The sequence below is a fragment of the Chanos chanos genome, chromosome 8 (assembly GCF_902362185.1).
Source record: "Chanos chanos chromosome 8, fChaCha1.1, whole genome shotgun sequence".
Classification (NCBI taxonomy): Eukaryota; Metazoa; Chordata; class Actinopteri; order Gonorynchiformes; family Chanidae; genus Chanos; species Chanos chanos.
In genome coordinates this window covers 8,604,767-8,631,431 of record NC_044502.1, presented here as the reverse complement: position 1 = coordinate 8,631,431, position 26,665 = coordinate 8,604,767, and the positions used below count along the sequence as shown (strand labels likewise).

The window sequence follows — 26,665 nt, the reverse complement described above, 5'->3', positions numbered from 1 at the left end:
CTTGCAGAGGCAGCTAGGTCATTGTAGTTCAGGCCACAACAGCACTAGCTCTGCCTCCTGTCCATACAACCCAGTCACAACAGAACAGTACACTTATCTCAAATTTTAACCATTACTGGTCCCTATACTCCCAAAGCACTAGGCTTAAACGGTTGACAGAATTATTGGATCAACACGAAAGTTGGATCAGCGATAACAAATAAGTAACTTAAACAAAACTGTTCTTCATCTGATTCGTATGATGCCAATATGCCAAACACAGGGCAAAATACGTTAACTTGTAATTGAAGTCATATATTTATTCAGACAATGGTATTAAATGGCAGCATTACTTTTCTACCACTTCTGGGTATTCAGTTATACTCAGTTTGTTCAAGGAAATGTTTACCCAAATTCCCTTTCATCCTAAAATAAGGCCTTAATAAGAATTCAGATTATTATTAGTCCATAACAGAAATCTTCTTACCCTCATCATGACAAAAACTCATAAAAAGCCTCCCCCACAGGCTGTCTCTTTTGTTATTGCTATTATTTTTTTTAAACAGAACAAAATTGCCATAATACAGTTGAGCTTTTACGCATGGTCATTTCTGCCTCTCTCTCTCTCTCTGTCTCTCTCCTCATTTTCTTATTTTTCCTGGGAAAAAAAAAAGATTCAATTACATTATCAGACAAAAAGTGCATTTATAACTTCATCTGTGGCTGTCAACCCTCTTTAGCTCAGAACAAAAGCACACACACACACACACACACACACACACACACACAAAGACTTTAAAAGGTACAGCACGCTGAGTAGTAAAGAGCATCTCTGCGGCCAGATGCAGGAATTTAAAACACGGGTCACAAGCGGCTGTCCAACTCATCTGTTACATGGCTTAGGAAGTGAGTGGTCTGAATGAGCATGAGAGATTAGAATTAGAAATGTGCTGAACGGCAGACAAACACTGATATCGATTTCAACGTTTTCGTCTTTTCTTGCTTATTTAAGTGATATGTGCCCGTTGTATTAGGGAAAACTAATGCAACCGGTGGGGTTTTAGGGAATGTTGAAGAGTTAAGCGAAAGGGAAATTAGGTTGGTTGCATCACAAAAAAAGCGGAGGATAAAAAAAGTATCGGCATAAACACGTGCTTACGCATAAAAGCACTGTAATCTGTGAGACAGAATGAAGATGAGAAGGAAAAAGATCAACAGGCTGTAAATCACTGATGGATTATCCTCCCCAATTCCCAAAAAAGCAAACCTTTTCAGGCTCCCTCCCAACTTTAATTAACATGCATTAGCGTGCGGATAGATCAGAGGAGTGTCAGAGGCTAAACTGAATGACAATACAATTATGCTCCATGTACACTGAAGTGAAACAAAGCCAGCCTGCAGGCACTAGTCCCATCCAAATATGTGAATACAATCATCATCGTCCATGTACTGGACACACAGGAGAGACAGACTCATTATCCCATCATAAGCTCAGATATCATGCTGCAATCCCTAAATCCATTAGAACTGTCTTTCTTGCACACACACACACACATACACACACACACACACACACACACATATGGCTGTGCTGCCAAGGGGTTTGTGCCACTGTCTAAGATCTTCAAAGTGTCTCTCTCCGAGTGTAGCAAACACAGACCAGACACAAGGACTGGTTTCCTTTTAGTGCTGGCTACATTGTCCAGATCTAGCATTTAAAAGCACAGGCCTACAACTTGAAAGGAAAAAAAAGAGAGAGTGAGCATTAGATTAAATCTGCAGCATTGTGTGCGTCTCGAGAAAATGTTTCGGGGCTTTATCCGATACCCAACAGCAAGAGCAGGGTTTGAAGAAACTGGACATCTTTTGGATCAAAACCACTGTAACCAAACACAACCTTTAAAAATTCTCATAAGTCTACTTTTGAAACCCAGATAATTCTGTTTAAGATTTTCGTAAGAGCTGCTGATCTCTTAGTATACAACATGCAGATTCAGAATGTAGCACTGGAACAAGGTCATACACCTGTGATGAGGAATTTTTTTTTCTTTGACTGAATGCTTTGTAGGACGTTCAATTCACCGGTGCAGTTTCTACTGACATTAATTTAATTTACTTCTCATAAGTAGCGGAGCCAGTACAATATAATACGTTATGGCATTTGTTCATCAGAACTTTATTCAGACTTATTGAAGACTGTCCTTGTGTATCTCACAGGCTCATGGGGAGTGTTCATGCCAAGGCCATGGTGTCTTGTGCATACTGTTGTCTGGTGCTGAAACGAGACATGTTTATAAAGTAGCAATGTCTTTTCAAGTCAACAGCGCCAGTGTTCTAAAGCACACGTCAGCTCTGTATGCCAGGGGGTCAAACTCTTACCACATAAGCGCCGATACATTTCTCTTATAAAAGCATGGCTTGTGATTACGGTCTCTGTTATTTTAAAGCTTTTTCTTTATCCCCTACCCTTTACTTTATCCCATACCTTACTGGGCTTTTAAATGCTCTCTCTCTCTCTCTCACTCTCTCTCGCTCTCTCTCTGTCTGTCTGTCTGTCTGGTGAACGACAGCCCACTTGCTGGTCTCAGCGTAATCTCAGTTACGGCTGGTGGGCCGCGTAGCCCGTGCAGCGCTGTTCCGTTCCCCCATAGTTGCTACATCTGCCTGGGTCACACAGAGTAGGGTGAGTGGGCCATGAGAGTGGAGCGTCCAGAGGCTAGTACTGAAGGTTTAAGAGTAAGCTGTTTTACTCGAGCGCTCTGGGATCTGACAGCGCGATGGCCGTTCTCGGGCCGCTTCGTAGGCCATCATATTCAAATCATACCACTAATCTGTTGAGTTTCCCCCCCGCTGGATGCTACGTCAGAGCGGCAGTGACGTACCCTGATATAATCTAGTTCTCAGTCGCCTTGGCATGCAAGAGAGCAAGGCAGTCCATACTCAGATTAATAATGCAGGGAGTGATGGTGACTAGTTCACGCCCACGCAGAGAAATCAAACCTTATAATTCACCGGAGGTTTTTCAATACTAAAGATTACAGAGCACATTCCAATAATGGATATGAGGGCTGAAAACCGGAAAACCAAACATATTTTGGCTAAGAGATCCTCAAAATGCTGATTAAATGTGAGGATTTCAAATGGGGCCCAGTAGCAGGGATTTGGAGCGAAGGCAGCTATGAGGCAGTAAGCCAACAATGCATACATTTAATGTGGCGTAATGTATTGCCCCCCTGAGCAGAGTTGGCTGAACTCAGTCAGTGTTGAGCTCTCATTTCCCTCTCTGGCAGGACAGGAATACAAGGGGAAGCTGACCTCATCTCTCTCTCTCCCCCCCCTCCACCCCCAAGGCAGAGTGCAGGAGTGTGGGCAGCAGTCCAGCTCTATGGTTACAGCTTTGCTTCTGTGTGGCGCCATGGAAACCTCCCTATAGTCAGTGTGATTGACATGTTCACAGGCATAGCCAGGCCCTCGTGTCTAGCATTTCAGATGAGGGTTGGGACTCCCGACATATACAGCACCGATCTACGGTTTTGACGTACCTGATGGAATGTGTGTTTTTTGTTAATCATAAAGACATTTTTGTCTGAAGGCTTATGCTTGAATACTTGAAACGTATGGTTACGACAAATATAAAACGTGAATTTCTTTCGACAACAAAGAATTTTACATTCATAAATTGTTTTTTTTTTTTCAAAATGCCAGAGAGCATTGGACCAAGTGAGAGAGCGAAGGACAGTAAAGCTGCCAACAAGCACTCAATTTATGTAGGAACCCCCCCTCAGGACAACTGGAAAAGCATCCCCATGAACCTGGCCGAGAGAATGCCAAGAGTGTGCTCAGCAGTCACAGGAGGCAAAGTGCGGCCACTTTGAAGAACCTAAAATATAAGATAGTTTTGATTTCTTTAAAACTTTTTTTTGGTCACCGGATAATCCCACGTGTGTTATTTCATAGTTCTGATGGCTTCGCTATTACTTTAAAATGAGGAAAATAAACAAAATACATAAATAAATTTAAAAAAAGGCCTTCTCTGAATAGGTGCGTCCATATTTTGGACTGGTGCCGTATGTAAAATTCAACTTCTCTCAAAACTGATAATTATTAACAGACAATTATTTCTTTCAGGAACTACAGATACTGCTCCATAATGGTTTAAGAGTTGTAAGACTGTATTAAATATTAAACACTTGAGATAGTCACATTAAACAGTGTTATTCCATTTCATAGGAGCAATTCTTCATGAAGCTGCTGAACATCACTGTCTGCTAATGGACATGCACATCCTGGTTGGAGTCAAGCCACATGCAAAGCACAGAGGAACCGTTTGCTCTGGCTACCATGAATGAATGACATGAACGACATACTGTGGTAAGTCATAGGATGACCTTTTCTTTAAAAAACACATAAACATAAACATATCACACGGAAGACAAAATCACAAACAATAAGCACATGTATCTGCCTTGCGTCACGTCTTTATAAGGTCAACGGAATATGCTCACGGGGGAAACATGGTAGAAATTGACAACAGGCTCCCAACTGCCTTTAACTACAGCTCTGTCTTGTCTCTGACAAAAAGTGTTGTTCTGCCTTTGGTAAAATCAGCAATGAAACGGCTAAACATCCAACCGTTCCTCTTGTCAACATTTTTCTCCTCGGCGTTCACTTACAGGAACTGCCCAGGGGATCCGTTCAAACTCGGATACAATTTCAACCCACAGACAGCAGCTGTATGCTCTACAACACAGTATGTTGTCTTCACATGCAAATGAGTAAAACCACTGATCCAGTAATCCTACGTATGTGATGTCTGTTAACACTGCGAAAATCATAACCATATGTCGCTACTCCTTTTGTGTTACCCGTTCTATACTTAACGAAAAAAGCTTATGTCTAAACATTCTAAGCTCCATTTTTTTTTAGAGACTCCCATATTTTGAGTGATATTATATGATCATATTGCTAAGATTTACAATGGAGTCTAATGTGAAAAATACTAAGTCTACAGTTCTGGGTTGTAGTGTAGCCTAATCCTGTGAATACAATCACATACTTAGCCCAGACTTAGAAACATAAACAGATTCACATGAGACTCCCAGCAAATCTCCCAAGCCCTCCGTCCCTGTATACATAATGCTATGGCATTCTTCATGCCTGCCTGATAGTTATCCTTGTAATGACAAGAGCGTTAAAAGTTGAGGGTTTATGCAACTGAAAAGACAAATGTATTACAGATAGATGGAGACAAGAGCAGTTGTATCATACCTAAAGTCATAGTTCTGAGTCCACATTGATCCCATATATTGATCTACAATCAACCTAAAACAGAACAATCTAGAATTCATACAACTTTTAAAATCGCAGGAGTGCTGTTGATAAGTTTTGTCATGTTACTAACTGTACATTTGGATTTGCAGCTGGTCTAGTGTCCAACTGCTTGCTAAGTCAGCAGACTCAAGGCTCCAGGCACATAGTGAAATTAGATTCTCCCGTAACGTGCTTGGCCCTGATGGTGAAAACAATTGGCAGCAGATACCATCTCCTGACTTAAGTACATGAGAACAACACTAACTTGTTCCTCGTGACCTTTTCCCCTGGCATTTACGCTGCCTTATCTTTTCGCTGAGAGTCAATGAGGCAATATAGTTGTAGCTAAAGCAAGGACCATGCATATGCAGGTTTGGTGTCGAATGCAATCTGATAATGCAAAGACATGAGTAGTTACAATGTGGTGACAATTGCTCTGCACTGATCAAGGAAAACTTTCCAGAGATCCTCGCGCACCTAGCTATCCTAGCTATCACAACGAAAATGATATTAATGTTATATTAATGTTAGCTCTACAGAGAACACCAAACTAGGTCTAAAATATTGATGTGACCAAATAAATACCAGGAGTTTTTCACAACAAGTCATTTTTTTATTTGTTTGCTTTGTTTATCTCAATTATCAAGAAGCATGAATGTCGAAGACAGAATCACTCAAAAGTCCCTCACACATAGAGGGCTCTATGTTGACAGTCTAAGCACACGGCCCAAAGCGTATGGCGTAAGTGAATTTAGGGTGTGTCCAAATCCACTTTTGCTAGTTTAACGGCGGAGAATTTGAGTGCAAAGTAAGGTGCAAGGCGCAAAGGGGTTGTACTCAGTCTCTTAATTGCTCATAGGTGTGTTTCAGCCACAACATGCAACAGACCAATCAAAGTGTCAGCTCCCATTCCCGTTAAAAGCCACCTGCGCTGGCACCTTGACGGGTTGCTATTACAACGGTGGACTTAGCACCTGGACGAAAAGAGGGATTCGCCAATTCGTTGCCTCCGCCCTCACCCAATCTTCTGTCCAATCAGGTACTCCACTTTTCAGTGAAGCAACAGCAACATTAATTTAGACCAGGTTTTTGGTGGTCTGACTGCAGAGGCTTTCAGTTGTATGCAAAATAGCAACGACACCCGCAATGCGCCTGACCACACCTCATTTTGAAGACCAACCACCCAGATGGACGCAAGTTCATTTGCTATTTAAACAACGTGGGTGCTGGACGGTAAAATGACAACTGCGTCGGTCAGAAACCAACAAAGACACGTGCGTTTCAGTTCGCGCCCCGTTGCGCCTGGCGTCAGACAGACCCCACAGTGTGGCACAGACCAAAAAAAAAAAAAAAGAATCTTTTTTCTTGCCCTTATTTAATTTACTCTGGTGTTTGCTGACTTTTTTCCCCCCCTTGTTCTTAAAGATGTCTCCTGAATAATGAATGAGACTCAGGTATTTTTAAGCAAGAACCTGAGCTTTGAGTTTCTCAGCTCACATACCTCTAGCCATCTCTCCATCTTAATCATGACCCAGAGTAAGGTCATTATTTATTTAACGCATTCAAGCCCAGCTTCTTTGATAGAGAGCTCTGGTTAAAAATGGTTATGGCGAAACCTGAATGTGAGAAGGGAAATGAGTCTGGTAGTCAGGTGATGGAATAAAATGAAATGGCTCTCCTATGATGTACGATTATTGCTCTGCATAGATAAACTATATGTGCTATAAAACCCAAGGCTGGCTTAAGCAATAATGAAAGAACAAAGTGGCAGTTTTCAACAGGTAGGTGTCTTATCTAGGGAGAGGTGTTCAAGTAAAACACCCACAGATCTTACTGGGACTGAGTTCAAACAGTCAGAATACAGGGGATACACTGTGTACAGCTGAAATAATAAAAATACTACTACTACTACTAATAATAATAATAATATTAGAATTTTAATTATTTAGGCATTTACATGGGTATAAAAATGTGAATTCTCCTCAAAACATGTCTGTTTTAATAGTACAAACACAGACAGCTTTTCATCAATGTCATTATGTCATTAGCTAACAAGCTAACCAGAATCTGCAGTCATTATATTCTGCCGAGTAATTTCTTGATATGAACGACAATGACAGGTGTCAATGCACATTAGCATTATTCCAAGCCTCTTTCGTTTTATGTTTCATTACACTTGGCTTCATTTCTGAAGTCACTGAAAGATCCCAGTGAAAATTTCACTGGTCACCATACAATCATTATGGTCTGTAAAACAGTATCTTCTGCCTTAAAAAAACAACAACAACAACAACAAAGGTAATAAATACCATAAGCAGCAACATTCTGACTTTGATTCAGAAAACTTTAGTAAGACACTTTTTCTTTTACAACTGTAACTAAAGAGCATTAATAATGTTCTCAAGTGTTAAAGTGCATATTACCATGGCTACACGGTTATCTACTAAAGCAGTTTTGCTCATAAATGCAAAGGACGGCAAACAAGCCCCATTGAAAAGTCTACACACCACAATTCTGAATGGCACAAGCGTTCAAGGCAGTTTCCTTAACAGCCCCGGATCATGCACAGAGTGACACATCACACGCTCAAACACACTGCGGCCATAAAATCTATATGTCTGAACTTTACTAACCCTTAAGTGCTTTGTGGTGACTGTACCTTAGCACTCTAGAGATCAGAGATCATCATATTTCTCAACACTCTACTTTACAAGACAATTAGGACAGGGAAAGAAGGTCACTAAAACAAGAAAAAGACATACCATAGATACAGTGTAACTGATTACTGAAAACACATGCATCTGTGTTTACAGGCCATGACGGAGGGAAGATCCTGGTTGGCACACTCTGTCATTTTCATACTGTAAACTATGCGATGAGGATATTCTTACTATTCTGTTTTAAAACCAAATCCATCATATGTAAACACTGAAGTGTTGTCTTTTTTAACCATGCGTGTCATCGTCAAAACATCTCACTTCCTGTTCCTCTTATTCTGAAATCATCACTGTCTCTAATCAGCAGGAAGGCTACAGGTGGTAGCATACTGCATTTTAGCAATCTACCGGGATCACATGAAAAATCAAATAAAAACTCAATTTTGAACATTAAATTTGAACACAAAGAGGAACATTTCCTGAATTTCCCTCTGGCTGTGAAGGTCCTGAGCAGCTTATGAATGCATCTCTAAATAACCCAAGCAATCATAATGTGTCCATTATCACATTACCATAATCCTCCCTTCTCTCCAGTCTCTTGTAACATCACCCAGCCAACAAGGGTCCTCTGAGAACATTTGGCACATCAGCAACACTGACAACTAATTAATAAAAAAGGTAGCCTAGTATATCTTCATTTTCATAACTCCGACCAGCATGTTCAGACACCTCATCTGAGACCAAAGGAGTATTAAACCTCATTTACTTTGAGGAAGACAAGCCTAACGCAAGTTCCAAGGCCACTGTCCATTCAGCTCCCCAAGTGCAATCCGTCATCTAGGTCTGGCAACTTAAGACCAACTTTAGAAATACGGTGCACTGACAGAAAGATGGCTGGAATGCTAATGAATACAGAATTTCAAAAAAGTAACAAGCTAACACTGGGGGAAAAAAACAAAACAAAACAAAACAAACAAACAAAAAAACGCATGTCCATGCAAATAATTTGGGTTTCCTTTCCAGTGAACTATTTTCCATTGCTAATTTTCCCACAAGATAACCATAAAAAGATTATATAACGCTTTAGTCCACCTGTGCCTTCACAGCAGGGATACTCGCCATTAAGATATCACTGATTCCATTTGCAATTAGTGCATAAACAAGCAACAGTGGCAAGTACCCTTAGGGAAATCCACACTGCACATATCACCTTGCTAATTTTCACAAGCATATTCTGTGCCATTTATTATCACTTTCACTCTTAGGCTGCTAGTTGTATACACAGTTATATTCACTGTCATAGGGTGCAATGTCCCACCCATCTGAAAAAAAAAAAAAAGCAAATCTACACAACAGAAAGCAAACCCTTAGCAACTACCATCTGATAGGCTGGCAGCGTTTCCTTCAGCGTAATATTCTTTACAGCCTCTTGATCTGGCTGCCAGAGACTGACGGATCAGAACACAAATTGGTTTTGGAAAAGCGCTGTTTTGTCACATGGGTTTTTTTTTTTTTTTTTTTTTTATGGAGGGTGGGGTGGGGGTGGGGGGTCTGCATCTGCAGCTAGCCATCGGTCATGCACTAGTTGCTCCCTTCCAGGAGTGTGATTAAAGCTTGGTCTCCAGCTACGTTCACAATCACTTGAGAATCATCATAAAGCCAAGACGGTGAAGCCGAGCTTTGATTTTTGAGTGACAACGTTTTTAATCTGTTGCACTTGCTTTGTCTATCACAGAAAAAAAACCCTGCTGGCCCTTCTTAAAATAGTACTAATCATCAAGAAATTTTAAAATGAGGAGGACCTCATCTGTACGTGATTAATCATAACTAATGGCAAAAATATAACTAGCTCAGCATATCCAGACTGATATCATTTAACTCTTTCCCTGTGTTCAGTGTGTACTGGGTATGATACATGACAGCTGAGGATTCAAAACTCACTCTTTAGATCGATGCTTTCAGTGGTAAGAAACTGACACTATTTAAGAGATGGTCAGAAATTAGAGAAGAAAAAAAAAGTGAACGTCTTTTCCAGCTCACCTTGGCACTGGAATCCTTGTTTTCCAAATCCCCTGCGAGAGAGAGAGAGAGAGGGGGGGGGGGGGGGGGGACATAGGTGAATTACTACAATGCACTTAAGGGCAACACATTATAAAGCCTTGAATGGGCTTTTTGCTATCATCCACTTTCCATGGCACATACAATTCAAGTCAATTAAACAGTACTGTTGCAGGGGAGAGTGCAAATACTTGATACGGCTAAGACCACTTCTTCACTGCCAGGACTTGTTGTGTTCTAATTAACATGGATGATACCTCAAAAAAAGTTGAAAGTTTAAAGCCTTCAACTCCTAAATTGATGTTCACGTGTAGAGAAAGGCTTTTTTTCACAAAGAAACCACGATATTCTACTATAATATCGTACATTATTCTATTCTCTCCTATTATCTATACTATTTTACTTTGATTTTACGACCAAAAAAGTCTGCATGAGAAAATGAACACATGGAATGCTGCCTCTTCTCCCAGCAAGATGAAAGAAGATACTGCCATGACAAAATGTTTTGGAAAATAGATTATCCTGTGAGACCAAACAGGGGGAAACCACTGAAGTAGATTTGTCCAGTGGCGAGTACAAACATGGATACTTTCTGCAAAGCAGGCTATTTAGCTAATTCCCTACTCTGAGGAAAAAGCCGTTTGATAACATCAAACAGTTTTATTATAATTTTCGAAGAATATAGGCCTACATTTACATCACTCTGAAATGTAAATCAGTTCTTTGATTCAAGCCTAAAGCATCTACGGGATAAAAGAAGAAAAATCAATAAAACTGATAAAACAATGGGTGAATAGCTGACTAACACTAAATATGACACCATTCTGTCATGTGATATCTACACCACTGTTATCTCTTATGATTGATAATCACTGGAATGAGGTTGGAAATATACTACATAATGTGCGATAAATGTAAAAACCAAAGTTCCTCTAGACGAAGTAGAGGACTATAAGAAATCAAAACCCATTTGGATCCAATCCCTTTTTTAAAATTGTATTTTATTTTGTAGAACGACACGTGAAATTCTGTAGACTTAACGGAGTACTTGTGCATGGGCTTACACGGGTTGACAGCCTCTCTCAACTGAGGAAGTGAATTGCCATTAACTAGGCTAACGAAAATTCATTTGTGCTTCCTATACACCAGAGAAAAAAAATTTGGCTCAAACACAATCAAACTGCCAAAGAGTCGGGTATCTTACGGTATAATGCAGAAGTTCTCATTTAACGGACCACACAAAAGAGGTCGAACACACCTCCATAGCCACAGTGGTCAACATGGGTGCGTCTCGTGCTTATAAGCGTAACTTAGCCTGCTGTACTGGAGAATGAAAACAGATATTATTCAATAATAAATCGCCAACTAGTCGCTTACTATTTGTTTTTATTAGAGGGCGGCGGATAGTACCAAGTTTAAAAGAAAGTTTGCAGTTGTTATCTTTGGCTGTCAACGGCAGCTCACTGTCACCAATTTGCCAAACAGACTTGTCAGCATAGCAGATTTTATATCGTAATACTCAAGCACACGTTCGCTATCTCGAAAAACATGCAAATGTTAAGACACTTGGAACGAAGTTTGAGAAGCAAACGATTTTGATCAACTAAAATCAACTCCAATAAAAACGAACAGCCAGTACCAGCCTGTGTACGGAACGTGAAATTTAAGTTGTGTATTCTTTTGTGAGTTCTGAGTTCTTGCAACCTTACTCTTCAACTTCAGAAGTGCTGTGAGAGAGTGAAAACAGACAGAAGGAAAACTACTTACCATATGAAATCAGTGCAGTGGCTGCAAAAAGTAGGCTGCTTGAAAAATCTTGCAATAAATTTGTGGTTCTTCACTTCGTGGACGTTTTTCTGCCTCAAAGCACCTTTACGGGCAAATCGATTTAGAACGTCCTCTGAAGACGACTCGATTATTGGAGTAACATCAGCCATAGTGGAACAATGATGTTATTGCTCTCGGACCAGCTGAAAGTTAGGTTTTGATATTTTTTTTTCTTTTTCTTAAATGTCCCGAACCGGCGAATAACGCTTAGAATTGGCTTGAGATACACTCGCTGAAAGCCTCCCGTGCTGTCGCTACAACTACTTGGTGACAGCTTTCACTGAGCGTTTTGCTTCCTTCTTGCACTTATGGTGACGTCAGTAGAATTCTCTCCTCATGGGAGGGATACACTATCCCATTGTGGAGGAAAGCCTGGGCTATGAGCGTCATCCGGTGGCAGAACAGTTTTCATGCTAGAACGGTTCAGAAGAGATTATTCAACGGAGAATGCTGCCTGTATGGTTCCCTACATAAAAGTTATCAACCGTTAAATGTGATCTTTATTTTGTTCAGCTTTCAGTTTTTGGCTGAAACAACTTTACAACAGTGGTTAGTCTATGAGACGAACATGTAAAACGATTACCGGAAAGCGGTATGTTTTGAGCACTGTAGCTATTTTTCGGGAAACCTAAAAAATAATACGTAATATGGTGACACACAGTGACTTGTCCACGGAATTACACTTGTAGGTTCACGTTGCAAACCATCGCAGAATCTCAAAACTTTTTAATTATTTTAATTTTGGTGAGTTTTTGCTTGTAACGAAACTATGAGAACTTTGTAAAAGTTTTATTATGAACTTTGGATTACCTTAATACAAAATTTTAGATATACAATGCATCCACAGCACTGCTACAGGCAAAAAGAAGTATCGCACACAGTAAAAAGACGATCAAAATTACTAGTTCAGATAAATGGCATGCATCTACACAGGGGAAAAACCTTGCAACATCTGCTCTGTGTTACAGACTTTGGTGTCTAAGCATCCTAATTTACTTACTGCAGTTTGAGATTGAATTCTGCAGGCATAACAGTATAATCAAACTTCATCATTAGACTATAAACAACTTTCTAACATTTTTAGTATTTGATGACACTAACTTTCACAGACCTTATTTGTTTTTTATTGCTTTTATGTAATATTCTATCCGTTACTCTAATCATCCTGAGCCAGCCAGAGGAGGGTGAGCTCTCCCGCTGAGTGCCGAGTCCTGGTTCCTCCCGAGGTTTCCATTACCCCCCCACCTTCCCCCTCCCCACCCCGTCGTTTTACACACACTTCCGTTTTAACGTTATTTTTCTGTGTTCTTTTCATTGTTTTAATGCACTCTACCTTTTTTTAATCTCTTATTTTCTATTTTCTTGTATCTGCTCATTTGTAAAGCACTTTGAATTACTTATGTGTATGAATTGTGCTATATAAATAAGCTTGCCTTGCCTTGCCTATCTCCGTCTAAGAGATCTTTTCTTTGCCACTGTTGCCCTAGGCTCAGAGGGGTATCAGATCTGGAATCCTGTGGAACTGCTTTGTGCTTAATGTCAGTTGTGAAAAATGTTATACAAATCAAATTAAATTGAACTGAAATTTTATAACAGTGGGGCAAAAGAGTTTTGTGAAAATGAAAAAATTGAAAAAAAAAAAAAAAAGTAATTGCATGATGATGGAAATGAGAGGGAAAATAGAGTTAATTTTCAGCCCTGAGCAAACACCCCTCTTCTTTTGTGAACTTTGGCCTCACAATGGAGTTTATCAAAGTATCACTGAGAGTGCAACAAAATCCAGCAGGTCCAATAGAATATCTCAGCAGTGCTCGGAGAATGAAGAATCAGATTTTTTTTTTCAGTAAAAAAAGAAAGAAAATTTTACAAAGAGAGAGAGAGAGAGAGAGAAATCAAAACTGGTATTAAAAGGAAGGTGTTATGGAGCAGGGACTGCTTTTTCTCTCTCTCTCTCTCTCTCTCTCTCTCTCTCTCTCTCTCTCTCTCTCTTTCTTTCTCTCTTTCTTCTCTCTTTATCCGTCTCCCTGTGACACTGTGTGTATATTGGTGGTGTTGCATAAACAGATGCAACTTTTTTACAGAAAGAAAAAAAAAAAAAAAGACTGTGACAAAATCATTCATAAATAGCCAAATTCATATAACAAAAAAAAAAATCTCAAACTAATGTGGATTTTTCAAACTTAACATACATGTCTCTCATTAACAGAAACAAAAACATTTGTGAGAAGAGGCTTTTTTCTGAATTAATTAATGTTTTGTGTTGTGGTGACAACAGAGTGCTGAAATGTATTACTTCGTTATAGCTACAAATGTCTAAATGGGACTCTGCTCCCAGTAAACAAAACTACCTTGTTTCCTGGCAGGACTAGAAACAGGTCAGAAACACAAACTGGGCAAATGATTTCTACATTGCGCACTGTCTTCCATTCTTATCACTTTTTTCTGTTTATCTAACAGACAGCAAACATGAGTTCGGCCTCTGGGAGGGGGCTCAGTGAATTTAAGCTCATCACCAAACTTTTTTTGAAACATTGTTTCGGCACAGAAAGAAAATGAGGTTAACCATGCTTCTGCTGCTGCTCTGTTTAATATGCTTCTATGGGACGGTGGCTCCTGCAAAAGGTAATTTGGGTTTCTGTTATAGCTGAAGAGCTGGACGGTGGATATAGCTGGCATTTTTTAATGTGTCTTAGTATAACTTTAATTGATTTTATAAATGCAGTGTACATTGTATATCAGTATGTGTCTCTAATGACTTTGTCATACATGTTAGGTACATCTGCTTATGAAAATAATTTTTGCCATGTAGTTTTGCCAGAATTTTTTTTGTAAGACAAATTTATGTGTGTGTGTGTGTGTGTGTGCGCGCGCGCGCGTGCGCATGTGTGTGTTTGCAGTATGTGGTCGACCGCCTGCCTCTGATGACTACGACATTGGTAATGTCCAGCGTGTGTTTGAGGCAGGAGAACAGGTAACCCTTTCATGTAAACCAGGCTACGTAAGAGTGGGTGGCTCCCCCAAGATCACCTGCACTGCTACTGGAGAGTGGACTAAACGCACCCTTAAGTGTGAACGTATGCTGAGTTTATTTTGTTGTTGTTGTTGTTGTTGCTGTTATTGTTGTTGTTGTCGTCATCTTATTATTATTATTATTATTATTATTATTATTATTATTATAGAACTATATGTGGCTACACTCATGGGCTTTCAATCAGTATTATTTTTGGCATGGGAACTTAAAATATAGAATAGAATAGAATAGAATAGAATATGTAACAGGAGAGGAAATCTGAAGCTGAAATTTTCCGCACTGTCCATAAACATGGATACCTTCACACAGCTAAGAGCTGCCCTGTTCCCAGTAAGCCAAAAAACGGAGGGATGGAGATAATCAGTATTGTGTACCAGAGTGTCATCAACTTTACTTGTGATGAAGGGTAAGACATCCCTAGAATCACATTAAATTAATGTGCGACATTAAATTAAAGCACTGTTAAAAAAACACGCAGAGTACGAAATCTCTTAAAACGAGTATTACTGTTAACTTTTTGTGAGCAGTATTCGTTGAAGTGTTTTGTAACACAGCTGAGATTTTTGCCAAGTCATAATGTGACAGCTACTGGTCACTTGTATATTTCTCTTGTATCTAACATGAGAGCTGTGTTAATTAATTTTAACATTTGGCTCTTGTGTAGGTACAATCTGATTGGAGCCAACAGCACTGAATGCTTACACACTGGTCAATGGAGCCACCCTACTCCAGAGTGCAAACGTACGTACTTCATATGCTGGTATTAGCCATGATATCACTTTCCTCGGTTCTTCCGGATTGCTATCAGAATGAAGTATGTAGCAGAATAAACTCAAAAGCTGGAACAATACGCATGTTGGTCAGAGGGAAGGTAAATAGCAAGAGTAAACCATGATAGTACACTCTGGAACATCTCACTCACTCATTATCTAAGCCACTTATCCTAATCAGGGTCGCGGGGGATGCTGGAGCCTCTCTCAGCGCTCATAGGGCGAAAGGCAGGGAAACACGCTGGACAGGTCGCCAGTCCATCGCAGGGCAGACACACAGAAAAAACACACTCATTCATACCCGGGGCAATTTTACATCTCCAATTCACCTAACCTGCCTATTTTTGGACTGTGGGAGGAAACCGACACAGACACGGGGAGGCCATGCAAACTCTACACAGAAAGGACCCTGGCCGCCCGGGAATCGAACCTGAGACCTTTTTGCTATGAGGCGACAGCGCTACCCACTGCGCCACCGTGCCGTCCACTGTGGTACCTGAGAGGCATAAATGTCAAAGAAACAAACAATATACAAAAGAACTCAAGGTGTCAATAATGCCAAACACTTTTAGATAGATTTGGAAAATACTGCGAAGTTGTTATTTCTATTGGATAGAAGAAGACTATTTCTATTTGATGAGGACTCCACTGTCAAAGCAAAGCAAAGAGAAGAGAAGAAAAGAAAAGAAAAGAAAAGAAAAGAAAAGAAAGGAAAAGAAAAGAAAAGAAAAGAAAAGAAAAGAAAAGACAGATGACTTCAATTTAAAACTTAAAGACAACAACCCTAGACAGGCCCTCTTCAAGTTTACTCAATCTGTGGGCAAGACTTCTTTTGAACCAAACTTGTTTGCCCACAGGTCAAAGGCTATGCAGCAGGTAGCCCTCAGATACTTATTCTGATTTGCCTTCCACTTATTTCAGTGTTACCGTGAGGAGAAAAAAATGGACAGATCATGATGAACTCATGAGAATGAGAAAAGAGGATGAACTGAAGAGAAAGCTTTCAATGATGTTGATCGTGACAAAAGTACATGCGATAACAACATCTAATCGACATCAGACCTTAGACAGTGTTTGTTTGTTTTCTCTCTCTCTCTCTCTCTCTCTGTTTCTATTTTATCTTAGCTGTGACCTGCGGCCTGCCTGACATTCCCAAATTCGCTAAAATTATTTATGATAGAAAATTTACTGGCAACGTGACTGAATTTGGATTCAGTGGCACCTACGCGTGTTTGCCACCAATGGTGCTGTTTGGTAACGAGAGAGCATCATGCACAGCTGACGGTACTTGGACCAAGCCGCCGGAATGCCAGTGTGAGTACAAAATACTCTCCGCTCAGTTTTGTACTTAGAACCAAGCTGAGGTCCAGTTCCTTGTATAAAATATACAATATCTGCTGAATGAAGAATTTGTTTAATGGTCTTTTCTTTTTGTTCTCTTCAGATGTGTCTTGCCCTATACCAACAACAATAGAAAACGGATTCATTACATTTGCAGTACTAAGGGAACACAGTTACAAGGACCGAGTGAAATACGGATGCAATAAGAATTATTTTCTAGATGGTTCTGTGGAAACTGAATGTCAAAAAACAGGAGAATGGTCACCAAAACCTGTCTGTAGAGGTCAGTGTTACAGAACTTTTTCAACAGATTTTTGAGGATGAATGGGTTTGGCAGCACATCGCTATTTACTTACACATGTTATGTTTCATTCATCTACTACCATTGGTTGTTAAGAGAGTGTAAAATAAAACCTACTCCACCTATGCCAAAGAATATCTGAAGGAGTGCAGAAAAGTACTTGTACAAAGTTCTTAAAAATCAACTGCATCTCCTCTCCTCTTCTCTCTCATGTTCGGTCAGCTCCTTGCACAGTTGACATCAAGAGAGGGCGTATCTTTTACAATGGGAAGAAAGTATGGATAGAGGATCTGAAGCCAAACATGGTTCTGCACTCAGAGTATGTGGCTGTCTATTGTCTGAACCGAGAAAAGGAGTGTGGGTATCCAGTAGTCACTCAGTGCATTGATGGTACAATGAAAATTCCAGAATGTTATGAAGGTAAGCGGGATGTGCTTAACAAATGTCCCACACATGCCACCTGTGTAGTGTTTCTTTGTTGTTTTTTTTTGACGAAAAATATGAAATAGCATAAAGCAAAAAGACAACAACACCATTTATTTTTTCTTGCTCTGCTGTCATAACAGTTACTAATCCTTGATTTATCGTTTTGTTTTTTGGTCCCCCCCCCCCCCCCCCCCCCCCTCCAATCTAGAACCAAATGCGGCGACTTATGCTGTACGCTCTGGCTCACTGCCATCAGAGATAAAGATGTGTGTATAGAAGCCACATCAAATCTGAATCCATTCATCTGAATGTGTGTGTATAGAATCCACATCAAATCTGGATCAGTTCATCTGAAGAACACCAAAATGAAGAAGTTAGTGATGAATAACTAAGAATCTTTCAAATATGTCTGTGAACCATTAGGTGAAGTTTGAGATATGAGTACCTGTGCTGTCTGTTTAAATAAAGTATGGTTTTACCCATGAGCTGTACTTGCTATGTTCCAAAAAACAGTGATTTATTATTGTCACGTAACATTCTCTCTGCAGTCATACAATGAGGTAAGTCATTGTTAGAGTTCTAATGATGACCATAATTAACTTAGTAACTACATTTACTAAAATATGGAGGGCAGAAATTACTCAGAAATGAATTTATTTACCCAGACAGGTCCACTTAAGAGTAGAAAAGAACAGCTGGGCTACAAATGATTATTTGTTAAGCTATCCCACTGTGCTAGGCTAGACAGTTGACTTGCAGTGTGGACATATACTGGTTGATTAAGTTTCAGGCATACCATATTACACCTCAAAACATGGGTATACATTTTAATGGACATACTGTTTCCACTGAATTATTATTTTGTTCATTCCATCATTCATTCATTCATTCATTCAGTCATTCAGTCATTCAGTCAATCTTCCTATAGAATCATCTCTAAAGTACTGGAAACTCTGGTATATGAAATTACACAAACGTGGCAGATTTTAGAGATGTTCAGCTGCAGCATTCAATTGTCTCTCTCTCTCTCTCTCTCTCTCTTTCTCTCTCTCTCTCTCTGTCTCTCTCTCTCTCCCTGAGGATGATGACGGATGAAATGAATGTTGTTTTCATGTTGTTTCCTCTTGCATTATTTACTGTGATGAACAACAACACTGTAATATGCCATTGATTTTACTGGCTGTGCTGGCCTGTTCTTGAATGTCTTTGAATCGGGCCTTCAGCTCAAAGCAACTTCTTTGTCTCACTATGCTGCTGTCCACTCTCTCATCTCCAAAGTCTTTTTCCTCTTCAGAATATGCTATTCGTACACATAGATTCATAGGGCAGTGAAGATGGGTAGGTGTGTGTGTGTGTGCGTGTGTGGGTGGGTCAGTGGGTGGGTACGCGTGTGCGTGTGTGTGTGCCCTTGTACATAAATCTCATGTATAGCTCTACCTGTCCTGTCAAAATTACGTTTGCATGATGGCCGCTAGATGGTGACAAAGATCTGCGAGTTCACTTTATGGGTCAGCACAAATGAAAAAGACTGTATTTCAGCCAAATTTAACAAAATACTACAGATTTACTGACAGACATAGTCAGGCCTTAAGAGTCTTTCCAGAGCACGGTTTTGTTTAAAAATGTGTTGATTTGACATAGAATGTACATTAAACAAACATTTCTGATTAATTTCTTCTAAGAAAAAAGACAAAATGAACAACTCTTCATCCCATTCCGTTTTTCTAAATATTAGGCAATGAAAATGTAGGTAACATAAACAGAATTTTAACTCAATGAAAAGTATGTCAAAACCTCCTCACAAGGAGGCAGTTAGAGGAGTTAGAGTTCAGCAGCTCCTTCGTTTTTATTCTGGCTATGGCTTGTTGTTGTTGATTCTGATCTGAAGGATCATATTTTATCCAAACTTCGTAATCAACGAAAAAAGTACCACCGTTCTCTTCACTCAAGTATTGCTGTGTAACCGTGCTGCGTTTCACTCCCTATTTACGAACGACGGTACTACGATAACCGACGCTAAAAAGCTTAAAGATGACACACGACTCGTTATAACAACTTTGTGACACGGTCACGATGATCTTGTGACAGAGAGCTCGAGTTGAGCGTTGCTTTGAGAAGCCCACCGATCTCTGCCTTAAAAGGGTTCAACCGGTCATGCTCTTCTGCATGAGTGCTCGTTAAGTGTTTCATCTTGAGCGCCACATTCCTGTGCATGCCGGTTGAGCAATGTTACCACAGCATCAAGAGTTTACCTTTGTTGTGCAAGGCTTCCAAGAACCAGCATGCTTTATAAATCAAAGGCGGATTCCGTTTGGGGGCAAGAGAGAGGGGTTTGATTTTGATAGCATCTGGGCAGTTTGGCTGGGGTGAAACTTATGTAAACTTAATGCTTTAGAGTCTCTCTGAAGTGGTTCCCTGCTTCTTATCTACAGCTTGGAGCCTCTTCAGTTCAAGTTTGATGAATCCGGCCCTGATTTGTGTCAGCGATTTATTTGATTTATTCCCTCACTCACTCACTCGCTCACCCACACCTCCACCATCTTCTACTTTTTCTACATTGCGGTAATCTGTCTCTCTATCGTCTGTGGACGTGATACCTTGCCACCTGCCTGCTGGAACTCTTGGCTATGTTGATGTATCACAATGAAAAAGTTCTTATGCTTCTTAGCTCTGACTCACCAGCACAGACCTTCAAACTCGCTTATGTCTACACAAACTTGTCATAGGACTGCACTGTTTCGTAACACGCTGCAGTACTATAAACTTGTCCATTGAAGTTCCTTGAGAGATAATGCTTTTCTTAAAATATTTTGATGACCTGTGTTTCTAAATAACAAAACAATAGCTGAACATTCTGAGTGGTTCCCAAAATGATCGCAGCCTTTTTACATTAAATGAAATGAAAAGTGAAATGACATAACATAAGGCATCATGACACAATACAAGATAAGACAGAACAACACAACACAACGCAACACAACACAACACAACACTGAACAAAATAACGTAATGTAGCGTAATGTAACGTAATGTACCATAACAATGTATTTGTGTATTTTTAATGTAGATACATAGGTATACACAATGTAAAATAGACATGGCTGTCTCTGTACACACTGATCTGGACTGAGCTGTTACTGATCTGAATTGTGAAGTGAAGTGAAGTGAAGTGAAGTGAAGTGAAGTGAAGTGAAGTGAAGTGAAGTGAAGGAAGGTGAAGCAAAGCATTGCAATGCTTGGGAACTAACCATATATCTCCATCCCTCAACCAAAACAGTTGAAAAAGGGCACAAAACTCCAATATGGCAGCATTTCTTTTGCTCCTGTTGTTCATCTGCCCTGCAATAATTCGGCTTTTCCTATAGATGACCTATGTGACAGCATTTTTTTCTCTGCACCCAAGAACTGGTATAATAAAACTGTTTTTCCCGAGTTCACGTCTTGTCCTCTTCCTTTACTCCTCTTAGATGTGACACTGGCTATGTCATCTAAACTTTAAAAGCATGGAAGTGGGTCTCTCTCTCACAGGATTAGAAAGAAATGGAGAGCAGAATTTTTTTTTTTTTTGCCGTGGCAAAACTTGAAAGGATTACTAGGAGAGAAGGGGGGAAAAAATGTAAAAGCATCAAATGTTTACCGTGTAATAAAAGTGCGTGTTATTTGTTGTCAGCTACAAAGTGGGATTGGTGAACTTCAAAGGACATCTGGTAACTGTTGTGAAAGTCACCAGACACAGGGCTAATGTTGCCAAAGTTGTTTAAAATATTTACAAAAACATGCTTGGGCACAAACAGAGTTGTGTTTTGAAGTCAAATCTGAGAGATATCTTGAGTGGGGGAGCACGAGTCGTGTTGTGAAGAGAGATGTTTCGAGAAGTGTTGTGGATAAAAGAATAAAGAGGTCATGGTGATTTCTTCATCATAATCGACTTTGCTTTAGAATAGTATACTCAGTGGGCAATGACCTTTATGGCCCGTCAACTCTGGCTGTCCTAAAATAGAGGTATAATCCATGGTATAACCTGACTGTGGCTTTCTATCTATATATTCTATATACATAGTATATGTGTGTGTGTGTGTGTGGGTGTGTGTGTATGTACACACACACACACACACACACACACACACACACAGTATGTCCCTGAAACAGCTACAAACTGTCGTTGAGAAAGTCTGGGTCTGAAGCATGTAAATGTCCCTAAGCAACATCATCATATCAAATCTCAGGACCGTTTATTTGTCAAATAACAGCAAAAACAACTCATTCATAAAGTTACACGATGTACGAGTCAGGACTTGTTTTGCATGAATACACTAATGCAGGTCTATCAGCGAGGTCGGTTGTTTGATAAACTGGCGTGCGTGTCACACAACACAGTCCAATGGGAAATGGGTTAGGAGCATACAATACAGCCTTGAAGTGACTCAAGTTATGCTTTCAGATAAGTTAGGAAGGAGGAAGGGAGCTTTTAACGGACATGCTTTGAAGTTTGAGAATACATTGTTTGTTTCAGATAAAAGGGGTAAGGGTTTTTTTTTTTTTTTTTTGAGGGGATGTTGTTGGTGACGGTTGGCAGTCAGACCTTGCCAAAAAGGAAACAAGAATGTCACATCTTTGTGTCACTACCTTCTGACGTTCTTAATATTGTCGATACAGAGGTCCCTATGGGTTCTTTTCTAAAGAACCCTTTTCAGACTTCACCGGGAAGTGTGAGTGAGTTTTCCCTCTGGCAAAGGGGGGAGAGGGGGAGGGGGGGGGGTGGTGAGGAGAGGGGTGGCGTAGAAAAAAAACACTTTGGCTTTGATGCGAGTGAGCAACACTTTTCAACCGGTCTTTTGATGACATCATCTGATTTCTCTATTTTGAATGGAAAATTACAAAAGAATTATGGGAAACCGCGCTGTTCCCTTTGATGAAACCGTCGTGGTTTGCAAGTGGAACTAATAGCGCTGTCTCTGGAACACAGCTGACCACAAGATGAAGCAACCTTTTTCACGTTTAGCAACATTCAAGTGTGAAGCATGATTCACCATCTCGATAAAGATGAAAAAGACCGTATCAGCTGACACATCAAAGCATCATCTTCCTGTAAAATCCACTAAATTAATTAAGGACACTGTACAAACAACCAACCTTCAAAACAATAGATTAATGTACTTGATTAATGTAACCTTGATTTATAGTGTCAAATTTTAACAGTTTAAAGCATTGCATTCTTTCACATCATCCTTCACAAGATTGATTGAACATATGACAATGTAAGACCTTGTCATATGTTCAATACTACATCCCAGATAAACTTTTTGGGCCACAGCTGAAAGTTTAAGCGGCACAAACAAAATGAAAAAGGTCATTTTCTTTCAGAATTCGGGGATGGGGGCTGGGGATTGGGTACAAGAGGAGAATATTTGGATGAAACAGGTGAGGTAGTGTATGATAATAAGTCATATGCCAAAGGAAAACAGTGCTTTGCATTGCAAACTAAGGTTGAGAAGCAAAGAGGTAAATGGGTCAGGTGAATACCACTGAAGAACTACACCATCCACCGCGAGCCAGTCCTACATAAACACTACTGTGCTTTCTCTTATTAAACTTCTGTAGGGTATTGGTTTTTCTGATGTTTTAAGAAATCCTTTTTTTTTTTTTCATTTCTTTGGGAGAGAGCGGCAGAAGTTGCGTGTTCTTGAATGTGTTGAAAGTTAAAAATAGCATCATGCCCGAGATATATACCCTGCTATGAAATTGAACCCAGTGATTGAAGCCGTAATCATCAGAATCACTGAGAGGTTAAAACATTTACATAGATATGTTTCGCTGTACGTGCGGTGTATATTGCGTCAGGTAAACAAACAGAATGGCCTTCGACATTGAATAATAAGCATTGGATTTCGTTTCACGTTCAGCAGTGAAACGTGTTAGGTCGCTCTCAGTATCCTGGCACCTTAAGTAACGTAGAACTTTTGTCTCATTTTGGGCACAATCAGTCACACAGCTACCTCTTTCTCTTATCAATATCCAGCGTAGAAGTCTTCTCTTTGTAGGAGTAGGCAAAGTGTTTTGCTTTCTTCTCATTAGCTGGTGTTTGCTCATCGGCGGTAATGATCTCATAAGGGGCTTGTTTGTCGAACATAAGGCCCGTGATTGAGCAGTTTAATATGGAGTCAAAGCACTCAGGTTCTCTCAGCAGGGTTCCACTTCACTTCACTCACCACAAATCCCCAGAGGAATGCCGCTAGGGAGAGCACTGATTACTGCAGCCGTTTCAGGAGACGGGGGGGAAAAAAAAAGAGAGAGACAGACAGACAGTGAGAGAAAGAGAAAGAGAGAGAGAGAGAGAGAGAGAGAGAGAGAGAGGGAAGGGGGGGAGGTAGGATTGGATTATTTCCACCAAAATAATCAGTTTTAACCATAACTTGGCTATTTTCCCCACTGAATGCGTAGAATGAAATGCTTAAGCAACTTACACACGTACACGTGTTTCAAAGATCGAGATTATGTGGGGGTTGTTTGTTCTAGACGCGTCGGTATAGCAGACCTTCCTACACTACCGTTACCGATATGTCTTTCGTACGAAAATGTCAACACACCAAAAAAGCGACTTTCACAGTCTGCTCGGTATCATAATATGACATGCCAGTTAGAGCCAAACCTCTTTGAGTAACAAGGCTGGGGTAAAGCAACTCCAAAATCACATCATCATTGAGCAGTTAGTTGATGTCATTACATGAGGTCATTGTGCTAGACTTTCCCAAGGAAGAGGTTCTCAAAAGGAGAGTGAGCTCACAGATATTTGATGGCTACCAGATTAGCAACAGAAGATACCATTTTTGCCCAGTCTGTGTTAGCGATGGAGGATAAACAAAATTCCTTTTTTGTGAAACATCCAAAAATAGACTCAAGGCCTACATCTCCTCACTCTTTAAAAAGCTCAATTCTGGTATCTCCTTGTTCTGTTTTCCATACAGATTTAATTGCTAGCAACAAAGCTTTGAAGAAGTACAAAGAATTCCTCAGGATTAGTCTGTATTTACATAAGAATAACGAAATACTGTCTATTGTAATATCTAAAAATGAAATCTGGCCTTTAAGGCCTACGTAACAAGACAAAAATAAAATGTAATGGTTGTTGCTACAGCGTTGTCTTGCTGTTACATGTATTCAACAGTACAAGTGCCGTGTCCTTGGTGCCCATCGCTAAATTTTATTTTATTTCATTACAGTGTAAATATAAAAGAACAAAATGAGTTAAATTAAACCGATCATTTATAACCAAGCATTGTTTTAGGGCAGTCGTTCAAAGTGAATTGTAATGTCACAATAGCCTTTCCTCCACAAAAAAAGAAACAAAACAAACAAAACAAAAAGGCAGGGGCATTCAAACCATAATCACAGATGTGGTTAATATTACTGTGAGAGATTTTTTTTTTTTTTTTTTTCCTAAATTGAGAAACATTTGTTCAAAGTTCTTTATAATGACCCCAAACCTCTCTCATGGTCTTTAAAGGCTTAGATGTGCTCTTGCGTGATCTTGCAGGCCTTGCTTTAATCATCGTCCTCCACTCCCACACTGTTCTCACATTCAGCGAGGCTTTGCTTTACTGATTGTGAAAGTGCATGTGAAGCAATTATTTTTGCCTGAAAAGAGTTAGGGAATCACTAATATCTGTTCCCACTATTCAAACGTTCAGGTTCTTCTTCTTCTTCTTTTTTTTTTTTTTTTTTTTTGTAGTTTAATTTTTGGAGCAACTTTTACAACAACTGTGAATGAATTAACTGAGTTTCATAACTCGGTAATGCGGCCTTTTGTTTGTTTGTTTGTTTGTTTGCTTGCTTGCTTGTTTTGTAAGGGTAATGGAGGAGAGGGTGAAATCCAAATGAAAGGACTGTTACTCTTGAGCTCTGAGTAGCTCCAACAGAAGCCCACTGTACCGTGTCTGCCTTATTTGAAACTACATGTCAGAGTTGAAAAGAACAGAGAGAAAAAGGGAGAGAGAGAGAAAGAGAGAGAGAGAGAGAGAGAGAGAGAGAGAAGATGCAACGGAAAGAGATGAAAGACAGAACACATTTTAGCTATGGTCTTAAGCTCTATGAGGTGAGTCTCACTGTCTCTCACAGTAATAAATTCTCTCCCTGGTTTGCAGGGCCATACGTTTTTTTCTACTCACACCTTTCCTCTGTGTGTCATGGTAATTCATGATGTGTGTAAATTCTCACAAAATCTTTTTTTCCGCACGGAGGAAGTGCTCTCATACCAAAAGTTTTATTGCCTGAGCCATGAATCATTAAAAAAAAACCAAAAAAAAAAAGGCCATGAGAACTCTAGTCAACTGACAGGTAGATTTAACCACCTCCACTTTACAGGAAGACATATTTGCGCCAGTGTTGAAGAAATACAGACAGTCCAATCTATAGCTCCCGTTATCACGAAACAAACCTTAATGTGACGGATACGTGGCGTGTTGCCATGTGTGACATTTTATTTCAATACGTGTTACCGTGTTCATTCTGCTACATGAGGACAAGCGCCAAGGGATTACGGGAATCCTTCCGTGCTAAATGAATGCTGAAAATCTGAACGCGAGCAGATATCGGTGAGGAATTTACACAGAGAGAGATACTGTACTTCCACTTTGTGAATGACGACAGAGGAGTTACAACGTATATGGGTCTTATACGGGTACTCTGTGTGAAAACGGAACAAGAACCAGATGTTCTGAATGGGAGAAAACACGCTAGGCCTTCTTTATTTCATCCCACGCTCTCCTTAGCTCCCACACCAGACCTTTTGGCACTGAGATCTGGTTTATGTATGCAAGACTTGCCCACTTTTTTTCTAGTCTGTTCTAGATTGTTTTGTATGTGATAAGTTTGGTGGAACAGATGAGAAACTGAAATAGGACAGTGGGTGTTTTTTTTTTTTTCCCCCTCAGTGATTTATTGATTTATTTTATTTTATTTTATTTCA

General features: G+C 39.9%; 2 protein-coding genes across 5 annotated transcripts in view; one reads left to right on the top strand and one right to left on the bottom strand.

The window, feature by feature from the left end:
* Positions 1 to 12,059, bottom strand: part of prkcaa (protein kinase C, alpha, a) — a 113,430-nt gene extending 101,371 nt beyond the window's left edge. For all 4 annotated transcript variants that reach the window (XM_030780995.1, XM_030780994.1, XM_030780993.1 and 1 more), the window contains exons 1-2: positions 11,772 to 12,059; positions 9,987 to 10,018 (exon numbers count right to left, since the gene is read on the bottom strand). In XM_030780995.1, coding sequence (XP_030636855.1) covers positions 9,987 to 10,018; positions 11,772 to 11,941 — 202 coding nt within the window. In that variant the 5' untranslated portion in view covers positions 11,942 to 12,059. The remainder of the gene's footprint in view (positions 1 to 9,986; positions 10,019 to 11,771) is intronic.
* A 2,274-nt stretch (positions 12,060 to 14,333) lies between these two features.
* Positions 14,334 to 18,195, top strand: LOC115818126 (beta-2-glycoprotein 1). Its single transcript, XM_030781406.1, has 8 exons — positions 14,334 to 14,453; positions 14,729 to 14,905; positions 15,172 to 15,268; positions 15,527 to 15,603; positions 16,758 to 16,946; positions 17,077 to 17,256; positions 17,497 to 17,694; positions 17,909 to 18,195. The coding sequence occupies exons 1-8, from the start codon at positions 14,384 to 14,386 to the stop codon at positions 17,974 to 17,976; spliced, it is 1,056 nt and encodes a 351-aa protein (XP_030637266.1). The 5' UTR covers positions 14,334 to 14,383; the 3' UTR covers positions 17,977 to 18,195.
* Positions 18,196 to 26,665: the final 8,470 nt, after the last annotated feature.

Excerpts from the sequence above, each read along its gene's own strand:
- LOC115818126 (XM_030781406.1), top strand. The coding sequence starts at position 14,384 with ATGAGGTTAACCATGCTTCTGCTGCTGCTCTGTTTAATATGCTTCTAT. Across the intron at positions 14,906-15,171 it reads ACGCACCCTTAAGTGTGAAC|CTAAGAGCTGCCCTGTTCCC; the intron begins GTATGCTGAGTT and ends ACCTTCACACAG. Across the intron at positions 15,269-15,526 it reads AACTTTACTTGTGATGAAGG|GTACAATCTGATTGGAGCCA; the intron begins GTAAGACATCCC and ends GCTCTTGTGTAG.